General features: G+C 37.3%; 1 protein-coding gene across 6 annotated transcripts in view; it reads left to right on the forward strand.

Moving 5' to 3' along the window:
• The window catches only part of LOC308407210 (microphthalmia-associated transcription factor-like), a 28,232-nt gene that overhangs the window by 8,736 nt on the left and 7,328 nt on the right, over positions 1-12,168 (forward strand). For 3 of the 6 annotated variants that reach the window (XM_080898739.1, XM_080898740.1, XM_080898742.1), the window contains exons 2-3: positions 2,709-2,949; positions 11,929-12,144. In XM_080898739.1, coding sequence (XP_080754865.1) covers positions 2,709-2,949; positions 11,929-12,144 — 457 coding nt within the window. Of the gene's footprint in view, positions 1-2,708; positions 2,950-10,607; positions 11,016-11,928; positions 12,145-12,168 lie in introns of those variants that run through there. The other 3 variants (XM_080898741.1, XM_080898743.1, XM_080898744.1) reach the window with 2 other exon arrangements.

A 12,168-nucleotide genomic window follows, 5' to 3' on the forward strand; every position in this document is an offset into this window, starting at 1 on the left:
TCGATTGTAATTTTCTTGAGCAATTCTGACTTTTTACTTCTGCCAATGTCAATTTTTTACTATTTTTATATGCTTTCTAAGAACCATAACTTATAGCATATACAAGCAAAAACAGGATACAGGATCTTCTCTCCCATAAGCAACATCAAAATAAAGGAATATTATACTGATAGTCTGAGGACCATATACACTAGTACAAAAGGATGCACAAAGAGAAATCTTGTAGCATTGTAAGGCCTGTGAGCAGAATAGAGGCTTACTTGGTTTAGCTTCACTTATTTGACAGGTTTCTAAAAGCATTAGTACCTTCACCGAGTCACTCATCACTTACTTTATTTTTAGTTGTTTTGTTTTTTTTAATTCAGTAAAGCTAAGTTAGCTTTCAAAATAGGTTTGCATGTTTAAATTTTTCTTAGTTAAAAATAATTCCTTTTAGTTTACTTTTTATTAGTTTCAGTATTCATTTTACTGCATTATTTTAATAAGTGGGCTATTTGCCAGGGGCAAGACTTAGGAAGTTTGTAATGGCTATTACTATGCAAACATTTGACTTAAGAGTTATGTACACATTGTATTCTCAATAAGCACGCACCAATGCCTCCTCAGGCTGGTTGTGTTGACAAATGTGAGCAAATTTACAAAGACTAAAACAAAAAACATTTCCTGTAACTGATCATGTAATTTTAGTTTTCTTTCCAACTTTTCACTTTTATGTAGGTTCATAAAGTTCTTTTCACACCAGTTTTTGCTTTGAGTTTAGTTGAAGTTAACTATAACCTTGACATTTATGCACAACACAAATTCAAACAATGCCATACAAACTGTGGACCCACCCAAAAACTTTGCTCAGTAGCACTCCTGGTGGTCAGAAATTGAGCAAGCCACTCTGTGCATCTAGAAGCACGTAGTAAAAAGCAAGCACTTAAGTAAGTGGTAGTTTAAACTGTATGCTACTGTGTTGCCCTTTTTATATTCTTTCCATACATTACAGCTTCTTTGTTAAATTCATTGTGTTTTTAAAACCTCCATGAATGTAGCTGTCAGATACGTGAAAATCCAAATTAAGCAGAAAGTTCCTCAAGTTTTTAGGAGTACTGATTTCTAGTAGGTGATAAAGGTACTGTACTATCCAGTACATTTATGTACTTAAACTATTCAGTGTATATTATGTTTTTTTATTTAAGCGTTCATTTAAAAAAAAAACCTGTTCATTTTAACAAAAGCTGATTTCTCCAACCAAAAGCATTCAACATGTAACAAACGTGACTAATTATTATTATTATCATTATTATTATTATTAATCAGCTCTAGTTTATCCAAAGAATGTAACAATAAATCCATCTGTAGTTCCAAATCAATTCAAATGTCACATTTGAACTGTAAAACCAAAAGAAAGGGAACAGAAACGAATTTGTTCTTGCAACAAACCGTTGATCATTTAATCACTGAAGTAGATTAAAGGAAAAAAAGAAGAATCAAAGCCTCTGGCTCTGGCAGAGGAAATCAAGAGTTTTAGATCTAGTGACTTTTGTCATGAAATTTGTGGGATGAAAGGAAACACAATCGCCCAAAGTCACACAGCAGAAGGAATTATTCTTTTGAACACTAAACCTGATTCCATATATTGGGTGAAGCACAAAGGAACAAAGGAAGAAACGTAGCTGTTGAATTTAGACACCCAAACCACTGAAGTGCTTCCAGAGAAAAGCCAGAGTTCAGCCTGTGTTTTGCTTTTATAATATATTTTATTATATATATTTGTTATACAGTATTGTTTTGTCTAATATCTGGTGCAGGGTTCAGTGGGTGTGGTTGTAGACAATGAGATTATATCCACTGCTGAGGGGAGATTTATGGTATGTTGAGGGCTCAACACCCACTGAATACGCTGCAAGCTGAGGCTGTTTGACTCCGCTGGCTAATTAGTGCGATTACTGCACAGCTGGATTGGCCAGACATTTTACTGAGTTTTATCAAAAGGATCACTCACTCGATGGAGGCTTTGTCCCGACAACTTCTGCTTCAGCAGAGACTCTCTATTTTAGGACTTCAGGACTCTGTCTGGGGAGTAGCCATCTAAATTTAAAAGAGTGGGAAAACTGAAACAACCTTTACAGACAAAATGTTCCTCTTTTTGTTTTGTCTACAAATGCAAAATGCCTGTGCCTTCCAAAGTCATTAAAATCACAACATTGTTTTCCTTTTTGAAAGGACATCTTAATTGATAATAGATCTTGATAGTAAGTGATTTCATGGAGGTTCAAGTATTTGTTTTCTAAGAGCAAATAAGCAGGGCTGCTTAATTATTTATCTTTGTAAAATAAAAAATAGCAACAAAAAGTGCTCATTGCAAATTCCCATAGCTTTGCTTGTTCTGTTTGACAAGCTTTTGACGATGGCTGATCATCAAAGGTTAAAATAACAGGTTATCAACATAGATCAACCAGTCATTTAATATTAATTTTTGCAGAACAAAAGCTAATAGTTCCCTTTTGACTTCTTCCCCTGAAGTCATCCTCTCTGCCAGTTTTCTTCATGCTAACATTGGCTTTTTATTACATCCATCGTCCCTCAATTTTCTTCTTTTTTTCTGGTTTTCTTGACCCCTTTCTAACCTTTCTAGCACTCTTTCTTTTCACCTCATCTTTCTAATCGACCCTCTGCCTTCTCTCTTATCTTATCCAATCATCCCTTTCTCCCCTCCGCAGCAGTCCGTCAGACCAACACAGTTCATCCAAGCCCCCGCTGAGCTCCTCGGCCATGACATCGCGCATCCTGCTGCGGCAACAGCTGATGCGGGAACAGCTTCAGGAGCAGGAGCGGCGGGAGCAGCAGCGACAACAGGCCTCCCAGTACACACAAACTACACAGGCCCAAACGCCTGCCATCAATGTCAGTGTCCCGGTCAGTTTACCACCTGCTGCACAGGTCCCAATGGAGGTGCTAAAGGTAAGAAAGCATGGTTCAAGTTTCTGATGGTAGGGAGCAACAAAGAATGGGGTGGTGTGTATTATTAGAAGGCTGTTACGGTATCTGTGTAAAGTTTCCACTTGTGGAATTAAACTTTGTATGTGTCATTGGTGCAGCCTGAATGGTCCAGATGTATTTATAGATTTTAGTGACTCGTGCATGAATAGTCGGGCAATCATGGTTTACTATGACTGTGTGTAAAAAAAAAAAAAAAAAACAGGAGTGAGTGAAGTGTGTTAAAATGCGTATATGGGGATTATCTTTCCTGAGAGAATTCCTCTTTAATGCATGCTGTGCTTCCAGCCATTTGGATTTAGCCATCTTTAATCCTATTTGCTCAGCTACATTCACATCTTTTCATAGCTTTGATTCCTTGGCAGTCTGAGGGACAGGAGACTGTTAAGATTTTCTGTACGAGTAGAGACCGTAGTGTTCGAGAGCACATTTTAACAACGCATTTCGGTAAGTCTTTCTGTTTGTCCACAGCATGTGCTTTCAGAGGTTGCAATCTTGATGAAACATCTTTAGAAATTCATTCGACTTGTCGTGTTCTGAGGATTTTGGTATAATTGCTGGGTTTTTTTGTAGTGTTTTTGTTCCGGCATTTTACCTTGAATTCAGTGGCTTTCCCTATAAAAAAAACACTGTGTGGTAGTGATTTGGAAAGTGTTTTTGTGCAAATTATGAGAATTTTGTCTTCCTTACATATCAACTTAGTGCGTTTTTTTCAACTTTTCTGTTTGTGATTTCTGAAAAAAATATCAATATCGAGGTGTTAAGATATTGTGTAGTTAGTGTAATTACTCACGAGGACACTTGCCTTTTTGTGCATTTTTAGATTTTGCATTTCTTTAACATGGATTGTCAATAAGCAGCTGGTTTTGTCTCTGACTTCCTCTTTTAGAAAATTGTGCAATAACAGGAACAAGTCTTCCACGTGAAAAATATATGTGACACATAAGAGGATCTCGTACAAATACTTATGTTTAATAATGCCTGTAGTTAAAGGTCTAAAAATCTGTCTATGTCAGACATTTGTGCTTGTTAGGTAAAAGTTTAATCAGTTAATCGGTACTATGTCAACAGTTTAGTTGTGGTTTTATCTTGCGATTTCAACTGTTAACCCATACTGTTAGCTGACAGTTGTATGAAGCTATTCACGCTGTTTATCCATTATGTTTGGCAAACAATTTCAGCTGTGTGTATGCTAAAAGCTTTTAGTCATAATTTTACCTAGACATTTACTACATTTTAATTGCACTGTTTAATCTCAGAGTAGTAACGATGCCGATAAACTGTGATTTACTGAATAATCTTTGTTGAGTTAAATCCACCCACAACACTCTCTGAGATTTCATGGTTGCTTGCCCAGCCACATTTTCATCACCCTTGGATGTGTGTGGCATGGGCCAACAGTAAAGGACAAAAACAGTATAGCCATTGAAAACATTACCCTTCTCACGCTGTATAAACATTACTTATTCTCTATAATCTGCAGCTCTTTGAAAGACTTAGGACGCCCCCTCCCCAAACCCTAACCTTGTGTACAATACATCAAGTTAGAGTCATTTTTCTGCTTTGGCGAGAGCTTACAGAAATTCTTCATTGACTGAAGTCCTCAAATGAAAAGGCCATTCCAGCTTGGTGCTGTTGAGCTGGGTTAACCTGCTCTCCTGTCTGTTGGTAGATTAGCAGAGTCCACATAAAGCTCAGGGGTACCAGGCAGAGCTGCTGGACCTCAAAAAGTGCAAACATTAAGCTCAGATGAGTTTATGTAAAGACTGATTGGACCCTTAATTAACCAAGTGACCTATGACCTTTTTAGGAATAAGAAGGGGATCAGTTTGGGGATCAAGAAAAAGGCGAGCACAGCCTTACCACACACCGAACGCTAATTCAGTGAAGAATGCTTGTAATTAGCCCCCAGCCCTTTCATTCCATGGAATATTTTAGAGAAAAAAAACACTGCTTTGAAATTTACGAAGGATAGGTTTCTGAAAGGGTTAAAAAAATGATTTCTGATTTTTTTTTTTTCCTTTTTCAAAGGATTTATGGCGCCACAAAAAGAACAAAGTACCCTGTACAATTTTTGTGGATTATATGACGGCTCGTGACCGATATACAAAAGAAAATACACAGAAGTACCACACAGATGTTTCAGTTTGGTTTGGATTTCAGAACTGATTCAGCACACAATGACATGTAAAAAAAACCTTCAGTGTTCATTTCATGAAATTACAGGATAGCTTTAATAACATTTCTCTCCGCAGTAACCAACACTGATTAATCACTTTAATCACGTTAGTGATTAGTACCTTTTTGCTCAATATGATTGTAGATGATGAGCAAATTCACGTGATCATAATCTCTGTTTTTGTTTGGTTGGAGTTTTTTTGTTTTGTTTTTAGCAGTTCCTGCTCATTTTAACCCAAGTTTTATACAAACAACACATGATTTTTATTCGGTGGTAATTTGGGCTTTTGCATGACAGCATTACAAAAGTACAGAGGAAAACCCATAAATTGCTGCTCACATTAGCATCACAGTTGCTGTCTGCAAATTCTGCAGAGCACATTAGCAGCTTAACTGTGAGACAAAGTGGCCTATTCTTCTAGTCTGCATAGAAAATGGGGGCAGTCTTGTTAATATATCCTGGTTGGCCCATCATGGAATGCCTGTAGCATGCAAGTCAAAAAAATACAAATCACTGTTTGTCATTCTGCACTAACCCTACGTCCTCTCTTAATACAGCTGGATGCTTTGTGCTCATTTCTGCAGTGTTTCTGACTCTTTGGGGGTTATGTTGCTTATGCCCTTGGGCCTGTTGGTGGCTAAAAACGAGATGATAAACAACAAGCTTTTTTTGTTTTCCATGGATACAGATGCCAAGAGTTAGTAGTTGATGCCACATTTCTAAACTGTATTTTGGAAAGACTGTTAAGTGAAGTTTGAATGCTGGCTGCTGGCACTAAGATCTCTCTATAATTCATTATTCTGCGTGCTGGGCCTTTACAGAAACTGAAAACCTAATGATTAATTGTAGATGTGTGCAATAGTACGTGATGTATCTGTTCTAAATCAATCATGAACATCACCACGATAAACTTCTTGCACGTAGTTTATATGCAGCAGCAGTCCTGTAGATGTTTGTCACTCTATGTATGTTCTGTGCTTCCACAAAGTGTGCCAGCTTTGTAAGCACACCATTAAATGATCCTTTTTCCAGCTTATAAACTAATGATTTGTCACGCCTAAAATTATTTCCATGTAACAACAGGAGCCGTATGGCTTGACAAGGTCGAGATGTTCCAGGCTGGGATCTGTGAGCCTTCAGGGGCTCCATTGAATTCACCCAAAACAGTGAGATCATCTAATTATGTGGGATAATTTAGGAAATCCCTGAGGACAAAACAAGCTAGAAGAAGCCCCTGTGCTCATTTCAATGTAAAGACAGAACAAACAGATTTCAACCTGCTAAACATGTCTTTGTCACAGATTGCCTAAACCTACTAGTTACATGTACTAGAATGAGATTCATTCGAAATTATCTTATTTTTATGTTTGCATTGTTGTTTGCGTCATTCATTCATTTGCTACATTTTAGTGAAAAACGAAAGTCACCATTTTTTAAAGGGTTAAATTCCAGCTTCATATCTTAAAAAAGGCTCGTTTTTACAAGCAGTAGTCCAAATACACAAAATCTTCGGTTTACTATCACATGGATAAAGAAAAGCAGCAAGTCCTTACATTCTTAGCTCCACCGCACTTGAATCTAGAAACTACTTTCACCTTAAAATTCACTCAAATGACAAATTAAGTTATCAGAATAGGTTCGTTTATTAGTTTGTTTATTTTGTTTTTTAGCATTTTCATTGATCGGCCAATCATTTTAGTTAACCCTAACCCTGCAGTGTGTAAATGTAGCACAAATGAATCAAGACTTTTACTCACTCAAAGCCAAGTGTTACATGTGCTGTATTAATGGGTGTATGCAGTTGTGCTTGTAGTTTTAATTAGGGCACCTTTATACTTTGTCTTGTGCACATAATGCCCTGAATGCCCTCTTTGTTTCTATATTAGAATTCTGTGTGTGTGTGTGTGTGTGTGTGTGTGTGTGTGTGTGTGTGTGTGTGTGTGTGTGTGTGTGTGTGTGTGTGTGTGTGTGTGTGTGTGTGTGTGTGTGGGAGAGAGAGGGGGTGGCGTAGGCTTCCTACAGTAATCCCTTATAAACTTTTTTTTTGTTTCTATCTTTAGACAGTGCCAGCTATCAGCTGTGGGTGTGTTAAAATGCATGAGACAAGGATGGAGGATTAGTTAACACGTACATGGGTGTTTTTTTTTTAAAATAGTTTTAGGAAAAATCACAATCACACAATCACTGTTTTTTATAAAACAAATCTCTGTCTGCATGAAAATACAAAAACACTCTACTGCCAAGAGCTTGCCAAACTAACAGACGGTGATATAACCCTAACCCCAAAGACTTGTTGGCGAATAAGAAGCACTGACACTGTGAGTTTTCTGTCTAAACATCATCACTGACAAACAGTGTTCATAAAAAGTTTCCCATGCAAGTTTTCTAAAGGATTAGTTTTTCAACTTAAACTTAAAAGCTGTGTCTGCATGTGGACACGAGGCCGAGAAGCCTAGAAAGGCCAAAAATACCCATGTGCGTGTGATTTGTTATACACACACACAAGACTTGTGTCTTTGTGTGTATAACAAACAGTCTTTCTGTACATTTATGCTTACAGCAGTGGCTTACAAGCTGGAGGTCTGGACCTCCCCAGAGGGCCAAAAGATAAATGTGAGAGGCTAAACGCTACAGGCTGGGAAAGAAAAGCTGTGGAGGAGGAAACATGTCTCATCATTGTATCTATGCTGAAAGGACTGGGCAAGTCATCTCAAACTGTAACGGAAATATTACAAAAATGAAAAACAGGGAATGAAAAAGAGAGTTTCAAGTATTAGAAATATTACTGTATATTGTCATATTTCTGTCCAATACGGCATCATCTGCCTGAAGACACAGAGGCAGCATGTTATAGCATGTTTTTAAGAGTGGGATTTAATTCCAAATACCTTTACAAATTATCAAAAGGCATGATTTTAGCCTCAAACTAGTCACATGAATCAGAAAGAAAGCAAAACAGTTGCCATGATTTTAAAAAGTAGCGCTTTATTTTTTAAGCTGTAAATTTTACATCCAGTGACTCTGTCCAGCATTTCTGATTTCTCCTTTACTCAAAACATACAACTTTGAAAAAGAAGCAAAGACATCTCACTTTGTTCTCAGCACTTCCAAGTGTTGCAAAAAAACAACTGATAAGACTAAATAGACCATGAAGAACCTGCCTGGTTAACAAAAACGAGAAAAAAATTTAATTAAATTTAAATTTAATTTAATTTAATTGTTTTGGGAAATCTGACAAACATTAATTGTGCCACTAGGATTGTTTAAATACAAATTGATACACTAAGCAGTATACAGTGTGGAGTTTCAGTTCCATTCTTGATGTTTGGGGTTGATTATCAGCAAAATTTGCAATACTTGAGAACTGAATCTGACCTGAACTCGATTCTGAGATTAAGAAATAACTAAGATGTGAGACTTTTCAGAAAAATCACTCACTGTCTATGTAATTACTACTTGAAAGAATTCTTCATTGTGCTTAAACATGTATTAGTAGAGGCTCCATAATGTAGGGGTTAAAGCATTTGCCTACAAAGCAGAAGATCACACGTTTAGGACTAGGAGAAGACATAAATCCCTGGGAGGAAGGGCATCTGGAAGGACATCAAAATCTGTGCCAAATCAAATATGTGGATCCATCCACTGTGGCAACCCCCTGCAAATAAGTGAGCAGCTGAAAGAAGCTGAGATAAGAGTTCATATGAATAAATAAGACACTAATTAACAAACATTTGCAACGCCGCTGGTTGTGCTGTGGCATATGCTGTGGATTATACAGGTTTTCCCACATACTGATTTGTTTTTTGAAATAGAGTGTTAACAGTAGTTTTAAAGCAAAATTATTAAAAAATAAATAAATAAATACATCAAGTTGATATGTATTCAGAACACATTTCTCTTTTTCAAAACTTTACGGGGCCTTATTAAAATGTAGGACAACAAAGGTTGTTGTTTCAGCATCGAAATGAAAAATTAAGAGCCTGTTCTAAATGTGACTGACTTAAATCAGCCTGTGTCTTTGATAAATACCATAGATAACAAGAATTCACTGTTTGCTTACACATTATTTATGCGTGCATTGCAAATAATTGTGTTGCTCATTAATAGCTCTTGATTAGGTTCAGTCCATTATCAGGATCGGAGCCTCTGCAGTTTTAAAATGTAATAATTTCATCATATATATAAGTAAGTGGCATAAAATCCAATTATGGATCAAATTTTATACATTTTCTGGTGACGTCATTTGCATAACAATACACCAACGGTGAAGGCAGTGTAAAGAATAAAGAATGTTGTTAGTGACCATCACTAATGAGCCTCGTTCTTTTGCCCAGAGTGTGATGTCGTTCTTGTTAATGAGTCATTGACTGACTGTAAATGTGCCCCCCTCTGTGGTGTCAGCTTTACAACCTTGTGAGGACAATTTACGGCCCAAGGTGATCTGAGTCTTAGCTGCAGGATATACAAAGTGTGACTAGATAATGTGACTCAGCTCTTGTAAGTAAAACTAGCTATAGTGTCAATTTTTAATAGCCAGTTGTAGAGGATGTTAATGTGGCTCACATGAGTATCCCCTGAAGAACAATGGTACATGAACATGGAAAAGAGGCTCTGAAAGAGCTTCTGTTCTGGAAAGAAGAATTTGACAGTCACAGAGAGACAATAAGATTGATAACCTCACCTGACCTAATGGTTATACTCGGCTTTATTTACATACACCTGTAAAAGTGATTTAAGTCATTCAAACTAGTCTGCTTTATTTTATATTTCAGAGTTTATTGAATTAAAATGTGTAAATCTGCAAATACTGAGAGGCATTTCTGTTGATTTTCAGAACATACACAAAATATATACATCATATATGATCTCTATGACAGTGCTGGGTGAAAACCTTTATATTAGATTACAATAATCTGCATTCAGTGAGTGCATAGTTAATAAGAATACTGGTTATGCATTATAAGGCCGATCACGGGAATGTCCATAGTGTACAGAAAATACCAATGATTTTAAATAATAAAATATACATCTGGAACATTGCAAACCTGCACACATGAATGACTATCACACTTTTATTTGGAATCGGTTTCAACAGATGGGACGAAGTAATATCTATACTCTATAAGGCAGTCTCAACAACTAATTTTTATAACCTTTCGCTGTAATTGAAACTCTTGAGTGCAGTGTGCAAACTGAGGAAGTTTTCACATAGGCAGAGGAAAATGCCAGGGGTAGCTTAGAGTTCATCTACAGCCCGTGGCCTCCTCAGGTCTGTTAATAAGCATAGACATTTAAAGTTTATGCACAACAAAATGCATAATTTCTTTTGGGCTTATGATTCGCCTGTTCTTGTCAATTAAAAAGCTGAAGACAACTAAGGATGACATAGACTTTATTCTTTGTGCTGTGTTAAACAGGGAGCACACGCCAAGCATCCACATGGGTTAACAAAGTGGATAGGGCAGAGTAAGCACCCCGGGCAAGATTCAGTAAAAGAGGTGCCCTTCCAAAACAAAGGCTCTAACTGTTTGCACCACATTCTGACATCAAGTGATACACCATAAAGTAATAAATACAGATTTTACATAAAACAACACACATTTAAAAAGGCTCATTGTATTTGACAGAGATTCCCTGACATGCATAACTAATGAAGTTTCTTGCCTTTTAAAAGATGAGCTGGTGTGTCTGTCCTCCTATTAGCAGCCTTAGTCGTCTGGTGCAACCAAGAAGGAAACAGCTAGAGCACTCCTCAGTTTAGAGTTGTTGGTTTTTTTTTGTTTGTTTGTTTTAAATCGGACATCTAAAACAGGAAATGATGCTTGAGATGCTTGGATATCAACCTTGTGAGGTATGTTTAAAAATGAATATAGATTCAAAGATAATGTGAGAGGTTAAATTGAAATTTCTCGTCTTAAACTGACACAAATGTGTCTTTGCCATTTATGATACTGCATCATGTATCTAAATTGAATCATAAACTACAGCGTCCACATTTTGCAATCCTGAAACTGATTCGTAATTGCATCAAACGTAAGCGAGCACAGGACGGGAAGGTTTAAATATAAACTTGGAAAGGCGAGAGGGATTGGAGCAGCTCTGCTCAATTTAAAATGTTACAGCCAGACAGACACTGCCTCTGAAGTTTGTTTATTTGCCTGCAGGAGCTTTTCTGGATCATTAATGCTGTGTGGGGATTAATGATCTACAGAAATCAAATTTATCCTTAAGCGGCGAGTGCAGAGATAGGAGCGTGTGCAATATTTGTTCCTTAAAATATGTGGACTGTTACTGAGGAGCCGCAGAAAGTAGTGGAGTTGAAGAAAAATATGTGGAAACTGTTTACTCCTGAGACTTTGAGATAACAACTCTTGACAGCGTCTCAAAAGAAAAATGCATAATGCATCGTAGGATTTGAAGTCTCTGTCAAGTTGATTTTAATATTATATTCTGTACTGTAAAATACAAAGAACAGACAAGACTTTGAGCTATATTTAGAGTTGTTTTTAATAAAAGACAACTTTGAAACAGCACTTATAAACAGCAGCACTCATTTTGAAATGAGCTTCCATCTTTTGGTGCTATTTCATTGCTACTGTGGCCAAGCTGCATATTTGCATAACTTCTCTTTCAGTAGTTGGAGCAGTTCTGTGGAGCCTCCTGCAACCATCAACACACCCATTAATCTTTAGATCAGATATCCTACCTCTCACATACATATTCATTTTTCTTGGCATTTTCCTCACTCATCTTTCCACTCATAGGTTCAGACTCACCTGGAGAACCCAACCAAGTACCACATCCAACGGTCCCAGCAGCAGCAGGTGAAGAGGTACCTGGGAAAGCTTGGTTCTCAGGCGTTGAGCTTGCCCTGCCCCAACCAGTCCTCTGACCACGGGGGCATGCCGCCAGGGCCGGGCAACAGTGCCCCTAACAGCCCTATGGCCTTATTGACCCTCAACTCTAACTGCGAGAAAGAGGTGAGGTCTCCATAGTTTTTTAGG

This window comes from Rhamphochromis sp. 'chilingali', assembly GCF_963969265.1.
Source record: "Rhamphochromis sp. 'chilingali' genome assembly, chromosome: 12".
NCBI classification, from domain to species: Eukaryota; Metazoa; Chordata; class Actinopteri; order Cichliformes; family Cichlidae; genus Rhamphochromis; species Rhamphochromis sp. 'chilingali'.